The 25,429-nt window shown below is 34.1% G+C and overlaps 3 protein-coding genes across 3 annotated transcripts; 1 reads left to right on the top strand and 2 right to left on the bottom strand.

Moving 5' to 3' along the window:
• Positions 1-1,289: 1,289 nt before the first annotated feature.
• On the bottom strand, positions 1,290-2,185 carry LOTGIDRAFT_175688 (hypothetical protein; the record flags this gene model as incomplete). Its single annotated transcript, XM_009058574.1, has 3 exons — positions 1,290-1,322; positions 1,641-1,846; positions 2,056-2,185. The coding sequence occupies 3 exons, from the start codon at positions 2,183-2,185 to the stop codon at positions 1,290-1,292; spliced, it is 369 nt and encodes a 122-aa protein (XP_009056822.1).
• Positions 2,186-6,350: 4,165 nt separating this feature from the next.
• Positions 6,351-17,177, bottom strand: LOTGIDRAFT_202604 (hypothetical protein). Its single transcript, XM_009058573.1, has 14 exons — positions 17,037-17,177; positions 16,454-16,522; positions 15,013-15,083; positions 14,404-14,518; positions 14,020-14,101; positions 13,866-13,879; positions 13,400-13,516; positions 12,762-12,839; positions 11,990-12,124; positions 10,157-10,222; positions 9,853-9,917; positions 9,256-9,340; positions 6,953-7,029; positions 6,351-6,551 (listed from the first exon to the last, which is right to left on the bottom strand). Exons 1-14 carry the CDS (start codon positions 17,130-17,132, stop codon positions 6,455-6,457), a joined length of 1,167 nt encoding a protein of 388 aa, XP_009056821.1. The 5' UTR covers positions 17,133-17,177; the 3' UTR covers positions 6,351-6,454.
• A 265-nt stretch (positions 17,178-17,442) lies between these two features.
• LOTGIDRAFT_239575 (hypothetical protein) lies at positions 17,443-23,514 on the top strand (the record flags this gene model as incomplete). Its single annotated transcript, XM_009058572.1, has 10 exons — positions 17,443-17,512; positions 17,890-18,011; positions 18,279-18,382; positions 18,603-18,727; positions 19,081-19,210; positions 20,101-20,281; positions 21,256-21,486; positions 21,880-22,133; positions 22,971-23,054; positions 23,446-23,514. Exons 2-10 carry the CDS (start codon positions 17,918-17,920, stop codon positions 23,512-23,514), a joined length of 1,272 nt encoding a protein of 423 aa, XP_009056820.1. The 5' UTR covers positions 17,443-17,512; positions 17,890-17,917.
• Between the last annotated feature and the right edge of the window lie 1,915 nt (positions 23,515-25,429).

The following is a 25,429-nucleotide window of genomic DNA, read 5'->3' as shown; positions in this document are numbered from 1 at the left end:
AAGATATTCAACCGGAAGTGAACATCGTTTTCCTGTTTAAACCGGAAGTGAAATTGAAAATTTGACTGTACCATTTTGTTTACATTCTTAAACTGTCTTTGCTCAATTTTTTTCAGATTAATCAGACAAAAAGCAAAAAAAATGAAAAAAATGCAAAATTTGGCAAAAAAAATGTCTGCGACAAATTTTCAAATTTTGAAATTTTGAAACTGCTATTCTTTCAGATTTTAACAGTAGATTCCAAAAATGCAAACCCAAAGAAAATCGACCGAAAAATACGACTTCTAGAGCCGATTATCTATTCTTGCATATATTGAACTGTGGCACTTCCGGTTTTGCAAAAAAGATCCAAAATATATTTATGCACTTCGTCGCCTATATCTAAGGTTCGTGAATGTTGAATGGTTGCTGCAACTATTGTAGTCTAAGCTCAGGAAGGTCTTACATTCTACACCTTATAGACAATACAACTGATAGACCTGTCTTACATTCTACCCCTTATAGACAATACAACTGATAGACCTGTCTTACATTCTCCGCCTTATAGACAATACAACCAAAACATACAATAAATTATTACATATTGAAACAACAAACAATGCGATATTGCAACAATGGGGTATTTGAATATAGATCTATACATTAGGTTATTTGAAAATGACTACTCCTTATCTAGTTTTCTAGAATAATCAGAATAATCAAGGGTCTGTTTTGAAAACTCAAGACAATTTATACAAACTTAGATGTATTGACCAATCAGATTACAGTATTTTATATAATATGGAATTTTTTCAAGAATAAGGCCACTGATTTAAAAAATCATCGAAAAATACAAACTGGAGACTAAATAGTCACTTCAGTTTGGGTCTAACGACTGCCCTCTTGAATGTTGTCAAATTAAACTTTTGACCTAACCTGATAAACACTGCATTACAAAATACCAGCGCTGGAGAGGGTAGAAATTTGAGTAAAAGCAGATATCATCGATTTAGGTCAAAAGGTTAAATTGATGAATGTTCTTGAGGGCTGTCGTTGGAAGTGGCTATATTAACAAGTGGTTGCCCAGCAAGACACACCCTCTTTCCAGATACATTTTCAGTATATCAAGGGCGATTTTTTACTTGTCCATTATTACTTTTTTACTTAGTTTTTTCTATGGCAGATTCTTTTTTGAATGTTTACCCATGTGTTGTGCTATAGAGTATCCACATTATTCGGATCAACAAAAATGGACCAGTAAAAAACTTTGTGAAATGGTTTGTGTGTCTTCTATTTTATTGATCACTTTCTTAAACCTTTGGACCCCCTGTATCTTCCTTAGCCTGGGCTATTGAACGATCATCATTTTATGAAGCCATATTGGATTTTTACCATGAGAAGAATGATGGAATGTTACTTAGCAACTACCAAGGAAAGTGACATCATTGAACTTCAACTGACATTTCAAGTGTGTCTGTCTCTGAGGAAGCCTTTGCGCTCTTGAAACATGTTGGACTTTAGGACTACTTAGTTTTTGCTATAGCAGATTATCTTTTTGAATGTTTACTCATTATAATGTGGGCGTATAAAAATAAAAGCTAATAAAACAATAGAAGAAAAGTTTGGTTAGATACAGATACAAACTGATGAGAGTTATTTACCTTAGAATCAACGTTGCCACCAACCACCACAAACTGAATATCTCCGTTTATCCACATATCATAGCAACCAAGCATGGCTGACGATGATTCTCGACTCACGTTGGATTGGATCGTGTCATATTTCGGATCACTCTGCAGCAAATTGGAGTTATTTCTAGTTTCTTTAGGAAAAGAAACAGATTTTGGTTGGTCTGTCTCATCCAGTGCTGAAACAAAAGATCGAAATTAGTGGCTTTTTTCTGAACATGGACCAGAAGCATTAGTTAATGACAAAACATTTACCCATCAGATTTGGATTCTAGAACAACCACATGTGGCTATTCATCCAACCTCCCTTCTGATTTATAGTAAATTAATGGGACTTATCTCCCATGCCTATCTACCTCTTTTACTCTATAAAAATCATGTGACTTACGTGTTTCATCTTCTGAGTCAGAAGAGAAACTGAAAGTAGGGTTGTTGTCTCTGTTTCGATTACGTAGTGATCGGGATGAAGAGTTATTCCTCGATCGTAATTCAAAAATCTCATCGTCTTGTTCAGCCATCTTGTATCTTTATATACTAAAAATAGAAGATCGTAAATATAAGATAAAATAAACAAATTAGGATCAAATCAGACATTTGTATCTATATGTTCCAGAGTTCTTCCATCTTGTATTATTTCTATTTTATATGTTTTTTTTATATATGACAAAGTCTCCAGAAAAAACGAGTTGTCATTTTAACTGGCAGACCCCGATAATTCTGAATGCATGTGGATTGTAAGTCTTAAATTTCAACGGTGAACTGTGAATACTATTACTGATTGGCTAAGCTAGAAATTTCCGTTTCTGAGACTGAAGTATGATTGGTAATGATGGATGTCCCTACAATCTAGTCAGATTTTGATTCGGCAAATCTCGTTTAGAGCAAACTCGGATTAAAAGAATTTCTAGTCACATACGATTGGTTAAAATAAGTTATGTAACATTCTAATTGTTTCTTATACCACGTACTCTATCGTAGGCTTACCTCTTTATAAATTTTTATCATATAAAAAAAAAGAGCAGAAATATATCATCATTGGGTGGGGTCCGTGGGGGCAGGGCAGCCCCGTCGTTAGGGTGGGATCCGTAGGGGCTGAACCCAAGCAAGTGAGAATTAAGCCCAGCAAAACCTTCTTCAGTCCAGCAGAGATTGATTCATTTACAATGTCTTTGAACAAAATCAAACAGATATAGATTTTGATATGTTTTTGGCACCTTAATATTGCCAGAAATGAGTTCTATTGGCCTTTAATTCTTCAAATTTTCTGAGTACAAAATCTGAACCCCAGCACCAATTCATTCCCGGCGACGGGGCTGGTCCGAACCACCTGAGACACTTGACAACTTTTAACAAAGAATAACTTTACATAATTTTAGACGATATACATAGCAAGTTCTATACCAATTAATTCTAACTGTGGTCTTTTCAGCCAATATGAGGCTTGATATCATAAATTAGAAAAATATACCTGTATTATTACACCTTTTACAGCAGAATGACCTGGATTTTTTCCCTAATGACCTAATTCTATCCAGTTTGACCTACTTGTACTCAGAATGACCTAGTTTCCACCAGAATGACCCAATTCTAATGGATATTGATGATATAAAAGTGAACTGGTATTTCGTAGAAACAGTTTTAAATCATACAGTTTAAGCTCTGTAGGAAAATCAATTAAGCATTGAGCACATCCAGATTAACAATCGGGTGAACATGAATTTGTCAAACCATGATACATTTACATCATGAGTTATCCCGTAAAAAATGAAATGAATGGAGTTTTACATCCTAGTTTTCTGCACCTGATAGGGTTAAAAAAGATCAGAGTTAAACCATAGACCATAGATAATTTTCAACCATAAAGTTCTATCTATAATTCCATAGCTTCATCCATCTGCACTAACTTACAAGTTAATATGCAAATCAAGCGAAAGATTTGACGATAAAAATATGTTATTAAACTTAATAGTGTATCTTTTCAATGTTATCTGACTATCAGCTAATAAACAGGGCATGAATTCATTGACTTGTCAGGTTATGATTTTATGTTGCTAAGTTACCGATGCACTATCTGTGATATTTTTGTTGTCTTCTCTTCTAAAAATAAATTAAGATTCAGAAATTCGGTAATTAGACTAATTATGAGAGGTTTTCCGAACTTTGTATATGTATCGTTACACTAGTAGAATCAATTTTTACGCGTTCAATTTTCCGTCTTTCTGGATCTAGCATTTCCATAAAACTAAGCATTATAGTTTTTCTATATTAATCGGAACCACAGACATCCGATGGAAAAAAAGAGTGAAGAGTAAAGCCAGTCCCGTCGTGGGGTGGTGCCGTCGTTGGGTGGTGACATGGGTTCATGGTCCCCAGAAAGTGGGAATTAAGCCCCAACAAAATCTTTTTCAGTTCAGCAGAGATTGACTCAATTACAGTGTTTTTGTACAAAATAAAAATAATAGATTTTGATACGTTCTTGGCACCTCAAAATGGTCAGAAATGAGTTCTCTGAGCCTTGGATTCTTCAGTTTTCTGGGGCTAGTCCTAACTGTTATACTGCTAATATAGGGTTGTCTTAAAAATCTATACAATTCAAGTCAATCAAAAATCTCATCCAAAGAATAGCAAAATTGAGAGTAACAATTGTCTAGTAGTGGAATCCTCCAAAGAGAAGTAACATCAGGTGTTTCGAAAAAAGTAAACATGGTCTGCTTCACGTGTTTTATAATTTCCCACAATAAGAAAAAGTATAGAAAGTTTGAATATATGAGGCCTGGTTTAATAGTTTGTTATTTTTCATAAACAATCTCCACAGCCAGATATTATCACTGTATATTAAACATATAACAACAATAACAATATGATAACTATAGCCCCAGGCAGGGAGCTTAAAGATGGTATACAAGTCAGCACAAAGCAATAGGAGTTCTACAAGCTGTGAGTTTGGGTTTGTCTCTTTGAACCCTTTTCTGACGTTTTTGAGGTACCAAAAACCCGATCAAAACTTTTATCTTTTTTAATTTGTACAAAGACACTGTAAACGAATCAATTTCTTCTGAACTGAAGAAGATTTTGCGAGGGCCTGGCCCTCATGGACCCCACCCTAACGACGGGGCTGCAAGTGTATTGTCAATCTTAAAGACTCTGTGCTGAGTTGAAAAGGAATCTGATATCAATAATCAATCTGATTAAAATAAAGGTCTAGATGTATTGTCTGTTGCGTATATTTTCTCTGTAAAGTCGAACCAAAGAATACCAAAGTCTCAAAACCAGTCGGAAAATCCATGGACTGGACAAAATCGGGTGAAAAAACAATTGGTAAACAACATCCCGGAAATAAAACTAAATAAAAGTGGACCTCTCAAGAGAGGTAGTATCAGATGGTCCAGAAAGAGTGAGTATAGTGAGTAGAGTTTTTCGGGCAAAAATCTCATAAGTAGGTTAAATATTTCGGGCAATCTCAGATATCCTCCCCTCTCAAATGTAAATGTGGCTCCGCCTCTGAGCTAGGGACTTCCTTTCAATTGACCATGTGCTCAATGATATACAAGTATTTATATCCATCCTAAATATTTTAAGGTTTTATCTACTGTTTAACTGATTGTCCATTCCTATTACAAATAATTGATAAAATTTGATTCACAAAAGTAAAAACAATACTTGACTGTCAATTTTAAAATATGTTTAGTTCATAAAGATCATTGCTCCGGTCTTGAACTAGGTCAAGAATACTAAGTTTAACTTTGTTGTACTAAGTCTTACTTTGTTGTACTAAGTGGGCCAAATAAGATAACAAAGCAGCTGATATTCCGCAACAAATATGGAAAATTACAGACATTTTAGTGATTGGCACGGGAACTTACTTACCTAATAAAGTGCTCCTAATACTGAAAATATAATTCCACGATCTAAAACAAGCAGATATTTGAGTTCGTGTGAAAAATAAATGAATTATTTATAAAATTACTACATTTTCAAGCACTTCGGTCCAAATTTTCCTCAAATTTCCAATTTATCAGCTGAACAACCCAAAGGAATTAGCCATAATATAAATCTACATGATGCCACGAATTCTTCAACTTAATATCATCAACAATATCCAGAAATACGAAGAAATAATCCACAATATTTACAAATATCCATCAGATTCGGTTTAGAGCAGTTTCTGTGTGTTAGACACGATTATCACTAAAACAAACTGTGAAGACTAGAGACAGGACTGGATAATCAAACCGGGGAAAAATCCCAATGACTTAATTAGCAAGACGGTGAGTGGAAAATGCCGAACGTTGAAAAAATGCAAATCCTCAAAATTGCCAAATTGGGTCTAAATGATGATCGCATGGTAAATTTTAGATTCGGTTTTAATCATTAGAAAATAATTGTGTGTTCTTTAATGGAAATTAGAAAAAGTAATTGTGGGCAACTTGGTGAATTATCCCAGCATTCTCAGGTAAGAGATTCCTACATTAACATTTAATTCCACCTGGAGACAATGGGACGCAGCCGCTCCTTTTATTTTCTAATTATAATAAGTTAAAACGTATATTGTGGTTGCATTAGGTCATAATAAACAGATGACTCAACATTTATTGTCTGATTTTCACCAATTATTTTTGTATAAATTGAAATATCACCTTCAAAGATCCATTACAGAGAATTGAGAGAGAGAGAAGAATAAATCAACTCCAGAGAATATTTTATTATTTACATATAATATAAACAATATATATAAATATTACATAGAATTATTACAGCAGATTCTAAAAGATAAGAGAGAGATAACTCTAGGCAGGTCTAGTTAGAAATAAATTTGGGAAAAATCGGAGAGCTTCGATAGTTTCATCTCGACAAACACCACCCACTTTCTCGGTTAATAATAATCTGAAATAACAATCAATAAAAAAACATAATAAATATCAAACAAAGACAGGGGGAATGAGTTTCACATCCATCAGACAGGGGGAATGAGTTTCACATCCATCAGACAAGGGGAATGAGTTTCACATCCATCAGACAGGGGGAATGAGTTTCACATCCATCAGACAGGGGAAAAATAACAATCAATAAAATGAAATGAAGAGGAATTTCTACTCCCAAATACAAACTCAAATTTTTTAGGATCAAATTCATAACAGCCCTGGTCTTGATTTAGAAACATAATTTTATGGTAGATTTACTTCTCCTTAGTTTTATTGAACACAACATTTCTACAATTTACATTGTGATGAACAGTGTTCATGGTATGTTACCCTTGTGTTTTATTGTATCAATATTGAACGAACCTTTCCTTGGCGAGTAAAACAGAAACACCGAGACATTGAGCTAGTTCTTCTGCTGTACAATTTCCATTCTCTCCAACCTGTAAATAATATTCATATAAAAATATAATCGCAAAGAGAAAACAGATGTAGAGTTAGTTAATCAATATTATAGAATAAACACTAGACAATATTATATAATAAACACTAGACAATATTATAGAATAAACACAAGACAGTATTAAAGAATAAACACAAGACAATATTATATAATAAACACTAGACAATATTATATAATAAACACTAGACAATATTATAGAATAAACACTAGACAATATTATAGAATAAACACTAGACAATATTATATAATAAACACAAGACAATATTATAGAATAAACACAAGACAATATTATATAATAAACACTAGACAATATTATATAATAAACACTAGACAATATTATAGAATAAACACTAGACAATATTATATAATAAACACTAGACAATATTATAGAATAAACACAAGACAATATTATATAATAAACACTAGACAATATTATAGAATAAACACTAGACAATATTATATAATAAACACTAGACAATATTATAGAATAAACACAAGACAATATTATAGAATAAACACAAGACAATATTATATAATAAACACTAGACAATATTATAGAATAAACACTAGACAATATTATAGAATAAACACTAGACAATATTATAGAATAAACACTAGACAATATTATATAATAAACACTAGACAATATTATATAATAAACACTAGACAATATTATATAATAAACACTAGACAATATTATAGAATAAACACAAGACAATATTATATAATAAACACTAGACAATATTATATAATAAACACTAGACAATATTATAGAATAAACACTAGACAATATTATAGAATAAACACTAGACAATATTATATAATAAACACTAGACACTATTATATAATAAACACTAGACAATATTATATAATAAACACAAGACACTATTATAGAATAAACACAAGACAATATTATATAATAAACACTAGACAATATTATAGAATAAACACTAGACAATATTATAGAATAAACACTAGACAATATTATATAATAAACACTATACAATATTATATAATAAACACTAGACAATATTATGGAATAAACACTAGACAATATTATAGAATAAACACTAGGCAATATTATCTAATAAACACTAGACAATATTATATAATAAACACTAGACAATATTATATAATAAACACTAGACAATATTATAGAATAAACACTAGACAATATTATATAATAAACACTAGACAATATTATAGAATAAACACTATACAATATTATAGAATAAACACTAGGCAATATTATATAATAAACACTAGACAATATTATATAATAAACACTAGACAATATCATATAATAAACACTAGTCAATATCATATAATAAACACTAGACAATATTATAGAATAAACACTAGACAATATTATGGAATAAACACTAGACAATATTATAGAATAAACACTAGACAATATTATATAATAAACACTATACAATATTATATAATAAACACTAGACAATATTATGGAATAAACACTAGACAATATTATAGAATAAACACTAGGCAATATTATCTAATAAACACTAGACAATATTATATAATAAACACTAGACAATATTATATAATAAACACTAGACAATATCATATAATAAACACTAGACACTAGACAATATTATATAATAAACACTAGACAATATTATATAATAAACACAAGACAATATTATATAATAAACACTAGACAATATTATATAATAAACACTAGACAATATTATATAATAAACACAAGACAATATTATATAATAAACACTAGACAATATTATATAATAAACACTAGACAATATTATATAATAAACACTAGACAATATTATATAATAAACACTAGACAATATTATATAATAAACACTAGACAATATTATATAATAAACACAAGACAATATTATATAATAAACACTAGACAATATTATATAATAAACACTAGACAATATTATATAATAAACACAAGACAATATTATATAATAAACACAAGACAATATTATATAATAAACACTAGACAATATTATATAATAAACAAACTTCTTTAATAAAAATATTAAACACATTACGTTTCAACACAAATTAAACGTGTCATCATCAGTTGAAATAATGAATGATATCAAGACTATACTTGTAGATAATCAGAAAACTGATGGAATGCTAGGAAATTCCTACCAATCACAATATTGTCTTGCTGTGAAATTAAATAATTTCTAACTTGTAAACTTACGTAGTTAGTAGTGTGTGCTATGACTTGTTCTTCATCTTGACTCTTACTTTGTAAAACCAAGACACCACTATCAAACGTACGCAATCTGGAAGTAAAATAAGAATTATCAGACTTGTTATAACAATCTTACCAATTCAACATCTTAATATAATGATAGCTTGCCAGGCATTCAGGCAAGGTAACATACGCCCATTGGCAGCTGTCAGTAATGATAAAACAGTCTTCAGTGACTAAAGTATGAATTTTCTCATATTGAACATCTTAATATAAAATATACAGTTGTTTTAAACTCCAGGTATTCAATTATTCAACGAAAAATTGCCCAAAATAAAAAAAATCAATAAGCATCTCTACTTCACTTTGTGCACATTTTCTAAATCTAAATGTAACATTAGCCCTTATAAGTGAAAGAGATGTGTTCTAAAGTAGGTATGTATTAAAACTAAAGAATTTCTGTGAAACAAGGTGATATCGAGATCAGTAAGTACCAGTTTTGTAGTTTTTGTTCATTAGAAGGATCGCATACATGGTCAAACCACAAACCACAAACCAAATCAAAGCTAACACTCTATGTTAGTGTATAAAAATTGTACAAACCTGATGGGTAAATTTAAAACTTCCATCAATTCACAGGCATGTAGTAGATCTTCAGGGGACAATAACTGGAATAGGAATAATAATTCACAATCAATTTAAACTATATCTCTGGACTAGGGATTCTGTAGCACGAATGGCCACAGCATTGGAATCATTGGTCATTGGTTGTAATCTTTGTCATTGTGTTCACTCACTCAACCCAGCTAGAAATGGGTCCTATAATCCAGAATGATCAATGCCACAGGGTTTGACCAAGGACAAGCTGTGTGGGGGGGGGGGGGGGATAAAAAACAATTGATATTACCTCCATGCCTCTGGCTCTGTTGACTCTACAATAAACATCAGTTAGAGTCATCATACCTCCACTCTCCTATAATATAGATAGTAGATAATCTTTTCAATCACAATCATTAATCTCTATCAGAATCATATAGATTTATCCAACACCTTGCACAGTCAGTAGAGAGTTGGATTGTCGTCTGCCAGGACAGTGGAATAGCTCAGTCAGTAGAGAGTTGGATTGTTGTCTGCCAGGACAGTGGAATAGCTCAGTCAGTTCAGTCCCTAGCGAGTTGGATTGTCATCTGCCAGGACAGTGGAATAGCTCAGTCAGTAGAGAGTTGGATTGTCGTCTGCTAGGACAGTGGGATAGCTCAGTCAGTAGAGAGTTGGATTGTCGTCTGCTAGAACAGTGGAATAGCTCAGTCAGTAGATAGTTGGATTGTTGTCTGCTAGAACAGTGGAATAGCTCAGTCAGTAGATAGTTGGATTGTCATTTGCTAGGACAGTGGAATAGCTCAGTCAGTAGATAGTTGGATTGTCGTCTGCTAGAACAGTGGAATAGCTCAGTCAGTAGATAGTTGGATTGTCGTCTGCTAGGACAGTGGAATAGCTCAGTCGGTAGATAGTTGGATTGTTGTCTGCTAGAACAGTGGAATAGCTCAGTCAGTAGATAATTGGATTGTCGTCTGCTAGAACAGTGGAATAGCTCAGTCAGTAGAGAGTTGGATTGTCGTCTGCCAGGACAGTGGAATAGCTCAGTCAGTAGATAGTTGGATTGTCGTCTGCTAGGACAGTGGAATAGCTCAGTCAGTAGATAGTTGGATTGTCGTCTGCTAGGGCAGTGGAATAGCTCAGTCAGTAGATAGTTGGATTGTCGTCTGCAAGGACAGTGGAATAGCTCAGTCAGTAGATAGTTGGATTGTCGTCTGCTAGGGCAGTGGAATAGCTCAGTCAGTAGATAGTTGGATTGTTGTCTGCTAGAACAGTGGAATAGCTCAGTCAGTAGATAGTTGGATTGTTGTCTGTTAGAACAGTGGAATAGCTCAGTCAGTAGATAGTTGGATTGTCGTCTGCTAAGACAGTGGAATAGCTCAGTCGGTAGATAGTTGGATTGTTGTCTGCTAGAACAGTGGAATAGCTCAGTTGGTAGCAAGTTGGATTGTTGTCTGCTAGAACAGTGGAATAGCTCAGTCAGTAGATAGTTGGATTGTCGTCTGCTAGGACAGTGGAATAGCTCAGTCAGTAGATAGTTGGATTGTCGTCTGCTAGGGCAGTGGAATAGCTCAGTCAGTAGATAGTTGGATTGTTGTCTGCTAGAACAGTGGAATAGCTCAGTCAGTAGATAGTTGGATTGTTGTCTGTTAGAACAGTGGAATAGCTCAGTCAGTAGATAGTTGGATTGTCGTCTGCTAAGACAGTGGAATAGCTCAGTCGGTAGATAGTTGGATTGTTGTCTGCTAGAACAGTGGAATAGCTCAGTCGGTAGAGAGTTGGATTGTCGTCTGCTAGGACAGTGGAATAGCTCAGTCGGTAGAGAGTTGGATTGTCGTCTGCTAGGGCAGTGGAATAGCTCAGTCAGTAGATAGTTGGATTGTCGTCTGCTAGAACAGTGGAATAGCTCAGTCCCTAGCACAGGCACGGGCAGTGCTTCTGAGAGTTGGCCTGTTGTCAGCTTTCATCCTCAATCACCAAGGATCAATGTACAGTAGTGTCTTAACATAGTTCTTATCGATCGTTGTATTATGATATATGGTAGTTTTGTATCGTACCAGCCACTAACACCACCCCCTCCCCCCCCCCTCCCCTTATCACCCACAATAACCCCTTATCATTGTACCAGCACCCTTTCACCTACCTCGACAGGTTTAGTAAGAACTGTAGAAAGTTGTCGAGCTAGTTCTGTATAGTATTTATCTCCAGTACCGTGCGTTTCCCTGGTAACAGGATTCGGGATACCCATAGACAATAAATATGATTTAAATTTTCTAGTCTGAAATGGTAAAATGTACGAATTTTAAATTTACTTATTTTGGTTGCTGGACCATTGATATGATCTAGTATTGGTCTAATTAGGCCCCGAAGTTGCCACAATTAGTTGAAATTTAGTCTATTTTATTCACCAGTCGTCATTGAATTTTTTTTTCAACTAGTTGAAAACCATTATGCATGTAATTGTATCATGAAATATGGTGCTCAATACTTTTATTAGCTTAGCTTTCTGGACAGTTAAGCTTTAGGGTCCTAAAGAGATGGTGTCCTTTACTGATTTTGAATCAACAGTCAAGCTTTTATCATGTATGGAATATGTAGTGTTAGACTATTAGTGCCATTCTGCATCATAAATTAAATGCATATCTTTGAAAGTTCCTTAATTGAATAGTTAGCTGAATACAATCAAGTATGTTCAGTATAATAATGTAATATATATATAAAATTATATAGTTAATAACTGAATAGCACATTGATTTATTTACATAGCAGTTGATGAAATTGCAATTTTAGTTGCAAACATCAAAACAATCTACTCGAGTCAGTCACAATTTCATTTCGATTGTATGTGAGAATATAAATTTGGAATCTTTTTAACAAAGAATAATTGTTTCTATAATTCTAAATAAACCATTCACCTCATTCTCTGTGATATCACCCTGTTTCTCTTTTATTTTAGTGGCGATACTTTTAGTTAACGACACCATTTCCTTGGCCTACAATAAAACACAAAGAAAACAAAATATCAAGACAATGTTATCTTCTTACTAACTTCGTATAATCCTTATTTCAACAGTTAGGAACGATAAATCATTTGGTAAAAAGGTACTTAAGTTGTATTTGTTTGGGGGGCCCCCTTCCTCAGAGACAGACACACTTGAAATGTCAGTTGAAGTTCAATGATGTCACTTTCCTTGGTAGTTGCTAAGTAACATTCCATCATTCTTCTCATGGTAGGAATCCAATATGGCTTCATAAAATGATGATCGTTCAATTAACTATGATGCAGTTGTCCAAAAGTTACAGAATGATTTCGTTACAGAGTTTCCACATTACTTAAAGGATCATCTCAATTTTGACTAGTAAAAACTTTGTGAAAAAATTGTCAGTCATGTCCGGAAAATACAATCAACAGTTCCTCGGTTTGATAAAAATCTGTACAAGAAAGACAATTCCGTTTATCAAAATCTCGTCCATAGTATGGGAAAGTGGAGTGTAAAAGTTTTATGGCGTGAAAAGAATAAGTATGAGATTCTACGCACAATATTGACACTACCTGTTGTATGAGTTTATTTAAATCTTCGAAAGCCACAGAGATTTGTTTATTAGTGTGGGTGTTTTTCTGTTGAATTGATCTTTCAATTCCTACGATACCAGGACGGTGACGAGCCGACTGAAAAATACAAAATTTTTTTTATTAAAATTGATATTTTAATGATCTTTAACCAATTGTAAATAAGTCGGCCATTCTCGCTACCCCTGACAATAACCTTGTAAGCATCTGGTGGATAAATCCGACTACTTTCAAATATTAGGTCATGTGACAATAGCTTAATTTCGTCTCCATTGTTGACATCTGACTAGTCTCTGACACCCAGACTTCTATCTACGACGAGGATAGTCTTCAAGGGAGATAACTAACATCTGACGAACTATAGATGTAACTTCTTCCCAACAATTAAAGAAGATTTTTCTTCTAGCTGCATACGAGGTTATTGTCAGACATTGGCTGCTGTAGATACAAATGGATCTTTAACTCGCAATACACATCACAAACTACAGGAGTTTTTTCACTGTCTTGCCATCACCAAGCAATTATGTCACTGGAGTTTTTCTAAAATGTGAAATTTCTCTTTGGAATTGACTTCTAAGCAGAAACTTTTCAGAAAGAAAAACTCACAGTTCCAGTTTGAGATAGTGGTGCTGATGTTTGTTCCCATTTCTTGGCTTGTAGAGCTTCATCTAAACTTCTTAATATCTTAAAACATACAAAAACATTTCAAATTAACACCATGTAAATCCCTTACAGAAAAATCAAATCAATTATTAAGTCTTCTAAATGATGTGTTTCTCTCAGTAATCCTGATATGATCAAAGATTAATAACGAAAGGTTTTTATCCTTATTGATGAACATGTAATAGAATTCATTTGATAAAAACCTTGCCAATACAATCAAATTTTCACCAATTTTTTGTAGTTTTTTTTAAACTTTTTTTTTTTAAATTATGCCCTGATATCGATCAACAAAACAATAATAAGCCCTTCCCCTTAATTCTTACGTCGTGTTCTCCAGACTCTCTAAAAGACAGTCTAATATAACTGTGGGCGCTGTAAGTCGAGGGACCAGCTGATTTGTTACTTGGTGCAGCACTCAGATGTACAATTATCTTAGCACTGGAAATACAAGACTAAATATATATCAACAAATAAAACAATCTTTCTTACAATTGATTACTTTACATCAAAAGCTCATCAATTTCTCAGAGAGATTGCATTTTATTGGCCAGTTATTTAAATTAGTAGTCATCAGGGTTTCTTATAAAATTCTATATTGTAGAGCTAGGATTCCTAAGCTGCACAAAATGCTTTACAAGCAACATTTTATAACAGACTCTTCGGAGGACTCCACTTCTATACATCTCTCAATTTTGTCAAACTGTAGACAAGATTTTGACAGAATTATCTTGCTAGATTTTTGTGTAACTACATCTTAAAAAAACATTTTAAAAGAATTCTCAAGCCTGTAAGTTAGAAGTAGTAGTCAGCCAGGGTGAAGGCTATTTTCAGTTTGCTATCTTGTCTACAGTAATAACTGAATCTAGGAGAATCACAAAAATAGAGGAGGGAGTAAGTTGTGTTTTCAATTCAGAACTGAACAATTATCCCACCTTTTAGCAAATCCTGACGGTTGTTCTTCAAGATAAATAACAGACAACAATGGTAATGATATCACAGAATTCTACAAAATATAATAAAATCATCAATAATTTCCATTTAGTCTCATTTTGGAATGAAACATTTGTAGATAAGAAAGATAAAGTGTTATACTGATTCAGACAAATACATCTGAGTAAAATCTAATCCATTAGAAAAAAAAAATAATTCTGTATAATTTACTCAAGAATACTGTTCACTATCAATATAATACCGAGACCAGGAGAAACGCGGGGAAAAAATTTACTGACAGGTACATTGATGTTTTGCTACAGTCTTTCTATTGTCTTTTTCCTCAATTTGACAGAGCAGAAAGCAGAGAGCAGTGAACAGAGAGCAGAGAACAGAGAGTAGATAGTAGAGAGTAGAGAGTAGAGAGTAGAGACAGAGCGCAGGAAGCAGAGAGCAAAGAGTAGTGAACAGAGAGTAGAGTGCAGTGAGTAGAGAGCAGAAGGCAGAGAGCAGTGAACAGAGAGTAGAGAGCAGAGAGCAGAGAGTAGAGAGCAGAAGGCAGAGAGCAGTGAACAGAGAGCAGAGAACAGAGAGTAGATAGTAGAGAGTAGAGAGCAGAGCGCAGGGAGCAGAGAGCAAAGAGTAGTGAACAGAGAGTAGAGAGCAGTGAGTAGAGAGCAGAAGGCAGAGAGCAGTGAACAGAGAACAGAGAGTAGAGAGCAGAGAGTAGAGAGCAGAGAGCAGAGAGCAGTGAACAGAGAGTAGAGACCAGAGAGTAGAGAGCAGAGCGCAGGGAGCAGAGAGCAAAGAGTAGTGAACAGAGAGTAGGTAGCAGTGAGTAGAGAGCAGAAGGCAGAGAGTAGAGAGCAGAGAACAGAGAGTAGATAGTAGAGAGTAGAGAGTAGAGAGCAGAGCGCAGGGAGCAGAGAGCAAAGAGTAGTGAACAGAGAGTAGAGAGCAGTGAGTAGAGAGCAGAAGGCAGAGAGCAGTGAACAGAGAACAGAGAGTAGAGAGCAGAGAGCAGAGAGTAGAGAGTAGAGAGCAGAGAGCAGTGAACAGAGGGTAGAGAGCAGAGAGTAGAGAGCAGAGCGCAGGGAGCAGAGAGCAAAGAGTAGTGAACAGAGAGTAGGTAGCAGTGAGTAGAGAGCAGAAGGCAGAGAGTAGAGAGCAGAGAGCAATGAGTAGAGAGCAGAAGGCAGAGAGCAAAGAGTAGGGTTCAAATGAAATTGATCACTTTGATCATTTACTGGATACGTCGATTTTCAATATTGGGAGATCAATTAAAATTGTTTAATAGCATTTGTAGTTCATCATATCGGTAATGTACTATTACTTATAAACAGAAAATTATAACATAATATCCCTTAGATGAATCCTAGAAGTTGACTCAATATGTCTCATGACAGCAAACTTTATAAGCTTACAGCCCTAGCTTTTACTTACCCTGTTTCTGTGATCTCTCCAAATTATTCTATGACTTGTGACACTCAACATCCCATAATCAAAAGATGTCTGAAAATAACATACAAACATACAGTTTAAATTGAAACACATATTGTGACAGTGGGTTCCAGGCTTCCAGCCAGAATTAAATGTTGTCTGAATGCTGTGTTTAGCTCTGTTGACTTTCCCTGAAACAACCTTCAATATCTTGAGAGACTAAACTTGATTTTGGCACTCCAACAGTACTTCATATTAGTCGTATTCTAACATATCATCCTGATAAAATTGTTCAATAGGTAGACATACCCCAACAAATGCAGAGCAAAAACTTGGCTATAAGTTTAAGTCTGTTTAAGGTACAACTACAAGTCTAATATTGGGATGAAGTCTGCAAGTGTCAAGAAAACAATTGTTTTGTCAAATCTAAGCCTATATATATCTTGCCAATGTATCAGTAAGCCATATGAAACCATTTGACAGAGGGCAATTGTGTTCTGATAACAAAATATTATCTCCCTTGAACTGTCTGGAAAAATTTAAGACTTAAAGAGACAAATTCTAGAGTAAATCCGAGCGTTATTACCTTGTCATGACCGTCGTAAATTCCTACACCTCTTTGTTGATCAATATGAACCTCACCATTCATCAGGGAACCGTCCGACCACTCAAAACGGTCCATGATTTGGGTCTTAGAAAAAAAAAATGTCAAGTTTTTTGTGGCGAGTTCGTTTTGTCATGAGAATTGACCAGTTTGTAATTATACATTTTCTAAGAATAGGAAATAGTGGAACTTTTATAAGGATACCTTTCTCATAAAGAAACAAAAATATTAGCATTAATTCGTGATGTATTTTTTCAGATTTTCTTCATACAGAAGATTTTGGTGATTGATAATGTATATTTTGGACAAAACGAAGGTGATTTACTGCCATTATTGGTTTCTTTAGTAGAGAGCTAATAACTTCCGGTATGAATTTTTAATTACATGTATTTTTTTAAAAATAAATTTGCCGTGTTATTACCTTATTGTAATTAATTTCAATCGTGTAGATTTAATAAGTAAGGTTCCGATTTAGTTTTTTTTATAATTCTCTTATGTGATTTCATTTGAGTTTGTCAATGAATTCTATTTTCACACTGAGTCTGTGTAATGCAATGGAACTGGCTAGGAAGTCTAACTCAATTCAGTTGAATGTATTGTTAGGTCATTCTATGTCAACGGCAAGTGCTGTATTTCTATTGAAGAAACTTGTAGAATATAGAGGATGATAGATGGATGGATGTAGAAAGTCTTAATTTTATCTATTTGCCTTTTGTAAGTAGCCTACTGTAAGCTTACGATCATCGGATAGCAGACTAAGCTTATATCATGTCCATACTTTCTCTATCAATCTAGACTGTCACTTGATTGAAAATGCAATTTAATTTTTTCACAGATTTTTAAAGGAGAAAAAAACCTTCAAAATGCCAGCTCTGGTAGAGCGACCCAAATTAACGAAAATGATGTACAAAGTTCTTCAACAACACATTATGGGAGAACGTGAGAGGAAAAAACAAGGTTTGTTTGATTCATGATTATTTTCTTTTGATTGGTGACTTACTGGATATCTGCACGCCACATTGGGATATATTAAACAGTGAATTGATATTTTCTCATATTCTAGTATAATGGTTGAATTTAGGTATATTATAAATTTTACACCTGGAAAGATATGCAACATAAACTAATAATTCAAAATAATTCAATTATTCAACTTAATTTCTTCAGGGAGTTTGTGATTTAGATTATAAGATTTATAATTAGGAGTATTTGATGTTTTTTTAGAACAAGAACAGGATGAAATGATGGAGAGATTAAAAAAAGAAAGGGAATTAAAAAAGAAAAAGGAAGAAAAAGACAATTTAACTTTGGAACAGACAAAAGAACAGGTACTTGAGTGATATTTGAATTAATAATAGTGAGAATCAATTGAACTGCTAGACAATTAGTGGTACCGTAGGTTTATTGATACAGTAGTAAGTTGAAGAAAGTATACACAGGACAGGTACACACTCCATACAGAAACGATGGGCTTGTTTTAATTTCTAGTGTTAATTATCAACAAAATACACTTTTTTTCACAGAATTGGTTGTAATTTTGTGTTTTAGATTCAGAAATTAGAACAGAAGTTAAAAAGTCTATCAGATGATAAACATGTTTTATTTTTAAAACTGAAGAAAATTCTGAATCAGGAGGAAGAAACAAGAAAGAGAGCTCAGATTAAAGAACAAGGGTGAGAAATTCTTGAGTTTATTTTTTTCTTGTAATACACATTAACTTTCAGAAATAGGACCTTCACAATATCAGGTTATTGGTGATTATTCCCCTCTACCAATATATAGATAATAATTATAGAGTTAAAATCTCTACATGACATGAAGATTGTAAAAGAAGATTGTAAAACAAAGAAGAACAATATTATATACAGATTCCTGTATGCGAATTGAATTGAATTGAAAATAAAGAAGCTAAGAAAGTCTCAGTCAAGATAGCTTGTTAGTCATACTGGGGTTTGTGTAAGAGAGAGTGAAAATGAATTTTTCACAAGGTTTTTGTATTTTGTTTTTTATAATTTTATTGTTGTAGAGAAATGAGTTTACAACAAAGTTATACGACCCCGGTACCACCAGGTCATGGGTTACAGGTCGGAGGTCATGCTGTCATGTTACAACAGGCCGTACGACCTCAGATGTACAAACCCACACATATCATGCATGTAAGTTTTTATTGATTAATATTGCCTCACCCTAGGATTGTCCTCTGCTAGGCTATTAGGTGTCATGGGTTCGAATCCTCCTTAAGGAGCCAGTGCCAGTGCTTTTGAGAGTTCTAATTGTTAAGATTTGTACATTATTTTCAAACCACTGAAATGTCAGTTTCCATTTTTAGAAAATGGCTTAAGATGTAAATTTTGACACCAATGTCAAGCTAGCTGTCTGGGGGCTGATTTTGACACCAATGTCAAGCTAGCTGTCTGATAGTTGATTTTGACACCAATGTCAAGCTACCGTAGCTGTCTAGTTGATTTTGACACCAATGTCAAGCTTGCTGTCTGGGAGTTGATTTTGACACCAATGTCAAGCTAGCTGTTTGGGAGTTGTTTTTGACACCAATGTCAAGCTAGCTGTCTGGGAGCTGATTTTGACACCAATGTCAAGCTAGCTGTCTGATAGTTGATTTTGACACCAATGTCAAGCTACCGTAGCTGTCTGATAGTTGATTTTGACACCAATGTCAAGCTACCGTAGCTGTCTGATAGTTGATTTTGACACCAATGTCAAGCTACCGTAGCTGTCTGATAGTTGATTTTGACACCAATGTCAAGCTAGCTGTTTGGGAGTTGTTTTTGACACCAATGTCAAGCTAGCTGTCTGATAGTTGATTTTTAGGGAACCGTACCTCAGAAGATTCATGAGCATCAGACAGCTAGCTATTACCATTTCACCCGTGTTCATTGGCCTACATGGTGCAGAAATGTAGGATGTAAAACTCCATTCATTTCATTTCATATTATTAATATTTCAGATCATAAAGAACTTTGATTATGATAAAAATTCTTTTGTTTAGTCTTATACTATAATATAGTTTCTATGACATTTTTTTCAGCAAGTGAAGAGACAGAGATCACCCTCCCCTACACCATCTCATTCTTCAGCCTCATACCAGACATACGGGGGTCATAGTGAGGCAAAATACGCTCACACAACTTACCAACAGACGGGCAAACAACCAGCCTCACTTCCAACTCTATATCAACATCCACAACCAGACTATGTTAAACGACCACGTTAGTTTTTATTATATTTATATATTACATCAAGGATTTTAGTGTCAGTCTCAGATTAATTAGTCTAACATTTGCTTTATCTTATAAATCAATCAGGGACCCTGTTTTACAAATTTTAAACTTAACCCAGGTGCTATCTATTTATTGATTTATAAAGTAAACCCAGGTGCTATCTATCTATTGATTTATAAAGTAAACCCAGGCGCTATCTATTTATTGATTTATAAAGTAAACCCAGGTGCTATCTATTTATTGATTTATAAAGTAAACCCAGGTGCTATCTATTTATTGATTTATAAAGTAAACCCAGGTGCTATCTATCTATTGATTTATAAACTAAACCCAGGTGCTATCTATTTATTGATTTATAAAGTAAACCCAGGTGCTATCTATTTATTGATTTATAAAGTAAACCCAGGTGCTATCTATTTATTGATTTATAAAGTAAACCCAGGTGCTATCTATTTATTGATTTATAAACTAAACCCAGGTGCTATCTATTTATTGATTTATAAACTAAACCCAGGTGCTATCTATTTATTGATTTATAGACTAAACCCAGGTGCTATCTATTTATTGATTTATAAAGTAAACCCAGGTGCTATCTATTTATTGATTTATAAAGTAAACCCAGGTGCTATCTATTTATTGATTTATAAACTAAACCCAGGTGCTATCTATTTATTGATTTATAAAGTAAACCCAGGTGCTATCTATTTATTGATTTATAAACTAAACCCAGGTGCTATCTATTTATTGATTTATAAAGTAAACCCAGGTGCTATCTATTTATTGATTTATAAAGTAAACCCAGGTGCTATCTATTTATTGATTTATAAAGTAAACCCAGGTGCTATCTATTTATTGATTTATAAAGTAAACCCAGGTGCTATCTATTTATTAATGATTACTATTCAAGTCAAGTGTTTGAATTTTAAACCAGAACTAAGATTGCTATTTTGTTCACCTTTTAGAAGGAGGAAATTACCCCCAATCTCAGACCAGTCATGTGATTTACACCAACCAACCAGGAGCCTCGTATCAACAAGGTGTGACCTACTCTTCTAGCCAATCCCAACCTGGTAAATATCCAGCTGGCCAATCAGCTTTCACGTCTTATCCCAGTCATTACAGTCAGCATCAACAGAAGGTTATTGGTGAAGCGTATTCTCAGGGTTACTCTATACAGAGAGCCCAACAACCAGGTTTGTGTTTCTTTCTCTATATTAACTAGTCCAACAACTCTGACCCCCTCCCAGCCCCTCAGACTTGATATACAGATGTGACTAGATACTAATATCATTATGGGGGTTCATCTCAAACCAAGATTGGGTCACTGTTTTTTGAGAATTTTGTCATAATATCAAATTTGTAATAACTTGTAATGTAGAAGAGTTGGAGGTAATTTCATTTATCATAGCTATCTGTATAGATCTGAACCATACGTAGTTTACTAAGATATTACAAGATAATCTACATTATCCCAGTAACACACATCAGACTGTAGGATTTTATACTTACATGATTTACTGTTAAAAAGGGTGAAACTCCGAGTAACAACATGTTTCAGGTTCTGTTTTAATATTTCTATAATTCAGCCTATATAACAACCAATCTACAACAATTAGAACAACATCAAAAACAGTCTGGTTTTAACGAACAGGAGAAGTTTAAACTACAGCAGTCCGCTATTCGAGGTATCGCGCCACTATCAGGCCAGTCCCCAGCTTTAATACAACAGTTACAACTACAACAACAACAACAAGCTGCCCAGGCTCAAGCCCAGGCCCAGGCCCAGGCTGCCCAACAGGCCCAGGCCCAGGCTGCCCAACAGGCCCAGCAACAACCAAAGGTTTGTGGACTTTAATTCATTATCAGTATAACCGCAACCAACTCCAATAAAAATGTAGATTAGAAACAAGCCCAAGGTACATGGACGTTGATTATCAGTACTGACATACTTATAGCTCCCTATCCCCTTCCTCTCCCCCCTTCCTCTCCCCCCCTTCCTCTCTCTCCCTTCCTCTCTCTACCCTTCCTCTCTCTCACTTCGTCTCTCCCTCTCACTCCCCTTCCTTTCACTCCCCTTCCTCTCACTCCCCTTCCTCTCTCTCCCCCTTCCTCTCTCTCCCCTTCCTCTCTCTCCCCTTCCTCTCTCTCCCCTTCCTCTCTCTCCCCTTCCTCTCTCCCCTTCCTCTCTCTCACTTCCTCTCTCCCCCTTCCTCTCTCTCCCCCTTCCTCTCACTCCCCTTCCTCTCTCTCCCTCTTCCTCTCACTCCCCTTCCTCTCTCTCCCCCTTCCTATCTCTTCCCTTCCTCTCTCTCCCCTTCCTCTCTCTCCCCTTCCTCTCTCTCCCCTTCCTCTCTCTCACTTCCTCTCTACCCCTTCCTCTCTACCCCTTCCTCTCTCTCACTTCGCCTCTCTCCCCTTCCTCTCTCTTACCTTTCCTCTTACTACCCCTTCCTCTCTCTCCCCCTTCCTCTCACTCCCCTTCCTCTCTCTACCCCTTCCTCTCTCTTCCCCTTCCTCTCTCTCACTTCCTCTCCTCTTGCTTTGCTTTTAGTTCACTAATCTGAGTTAGCCGAGAACCCAGGTTATAACCCAGGTTGGAAGTGTGGATCATAGAGCGTTTCATTTCATTAAGATGTAGAAGATTAGGGTGTATAACTCTATTGTATTTTATTTGTAGGGTAGCATAGTAACTGGGTATCCTGCCAGGACACAAGGTACTGCCCCTGTTGTTACAACTTACCAACAGTCTTCTGGCTCTCAGGTAGGTTGTTTCAGGGTAGACAGACATAGTCCCAGGGTAGACAGACATAGCCCCCAGGGTAGTTTAGTTCAAAACGTTACTGTACATCAATTCTTACCTCAGTTTATGAAGTAAATGTCGAGATATCTGAACTAGTTTCAATAGTGCTTGAAAAATTCTTCCAAAAATATCATTTTAACTTCTGAAACCCCAAATCTTATACCGCTGCAAATATCAGGTTCTTGTCAATTGTCAGATTTATTATCAATAAAACTCCTGACTGAAAGAAAAAACTATATTTTACAAGGATAACAACTTACAGTCAGAGTTAAGGACACGTATTGAAGAGTTATATTATTTTTACATATAATCCCAGTATAACTGTAACTAAATAATCAACATTGTGTTTCAGAGTAACTTTTCTAACCCTCAACAAGGTAACAGAAACACATATAATCCACAGTATAGAAATTACCAGTAAAATCTTGGTGGACTACAGACAACATCAAATATTACAACAGAACAACAGCTATAGTAGAAATAACAGATTATATTTCACTATGTATCCTGTAGATTCTAGAGAAATTATCAACATACTCAGTAAAGATTACAAGCTTAAAGATAAAATAAACTAACAGTAAAGATTACAAGCTTCAAGATAAAATAAACTAATAGTAAAGATTACAAGCTTCAAGATAAAATAAACTAATAGTAAAGATTACAAGCTTCAAGATAAAATAAACTAACAGTAAAGATTACAAGCTTCAAGATAAAATAAACTAATAGTAAAGATTACAAGCTTAAAGATAGAATAAACTAACAGTAAAGATTACAAGCTTAAAGATAGAATAAACTAACAGTAAAGATTACAAGCTTAAAGATAGAATAAACTAACAGTAAAGATTACAAGCTTCAAGATAAAATAAACTAATAGTAAAGATTACAAGCTTAAAGATAAAATAAACTAATAGTAAAGATTACAAGCTTAAAGATAGAATAAACTAACAGTAAAGATTACAAGCTTCAAGATAAAATAAACTAATAGTAAAGATTACAAGCTTAAAGATAGAATAAACTAACAGTAAAGATTACAAGCTTCAAGATAAAATAAACTAATAGTAACGATTGCAAACAATTTATACCGGATGAAACACGAAACATTTCTAGCAGTAGTAATATCTTATATATCGATATATAACTTCTACTTATATCAGCTGACAGTAATTATACATGTACATCTAGGTCAATTTGAGTTGAAATTTCTAGAAGAGAGGTGTTAATTTGAATGTGAACTTACAAAAGTTAGATGGTGTGTTTCTGAAGAAGAATAAGTCAGTTTGGAACTATTAGTGCACAAGTGCTCATTCCCTACTTCCATCTCGAGAGAAACAGCGACGATTTACTATAGCAGTGTATGGAAATAGATCTTATATAAAATTACTGTATTAATAATCATCAGATTTGTGATATACACAGCACATATAGCTCTGAACTGGCTTATCTATCTCCATCTGTTTTACTCTATATACTGTCTAGTATAATCTATATATATACTGTCTATTGTTACTGTCTAGTATAATCTATATATATACTGTCTATTGTTACTGTCTAGTATAATCTATATATATACTGTCTATTGTTACTGTCTATTTTAATCTATGTATAAAGACAAGTGCTATTGATATTATGTTAATGTTTATATATTTCTATTGTGTATTCAGTTGAAATAGTTATATAATGTCACATTATTGACCATGTTTCTTTTACTAAGATGTAAATGAGTATAGATAATCCAACTGGTAGAAAGGATATTTTATGACTTTTGTTGTTATCTTTGTATAAATAGTTATCACCACTTTGTTATAATTTCAAGCCCAGAGTCATTTTACATCAGCTTTTGTTTTCAGTAATTTTCATCATGTATAGAAGTTTTGTAGCCAAGCCAGTTAGTTTGAGAATATGGTTTCCTCTTGTCAGTGAAGCTGGCAATGTCCATTTCAGAAATTCCGATGTTGAATTACAAAACTAGTCCAGCAATGATGATTGTCTTCAGAATATAAGAAGGTGTTACTTCTTAATTTCCTATCATTGATGAAAAATCAGGATAGGAAATTTGGATGATTCTTCACAGATCATTAAATCTCATTTTATTTTATTACAAAAATGTATTTTTTTGAAGTAAGAAATTTCATTTCTTAGTAATTAAAAAAAAAGCTTGAATATCCTGTCTCTTGTTATTGTTGTTGAACTATTGTTATATTTGTTGTAAATTGTAAAAAACAGACGTATGATAATATAGCAGACGTCTTGAGGAATTAATATTATTGAGTACACAGACGTTGTTCATATAGCTGAACGGTTCTTCATATAGCTGAACGGTTCTTCATATAGCTGAA

The sequence above is a fragment of the Lottia gigantea genome (genome assembly GCF_000327385.1).
Source record: "Lottia gigantea unplaced genomic scaffold LOTGIsca_342, whole genome shotgun sequence".
NCBI lineage: Eukaryota > Metazoa > Mollusca > Gastropoda > Lottiidae > Lottia > Lottia gigantea.
Note: the sequence above shows the minus strand (reverse complement) of the source record. Positions and strands in the feature narration are given on the sequence as shown.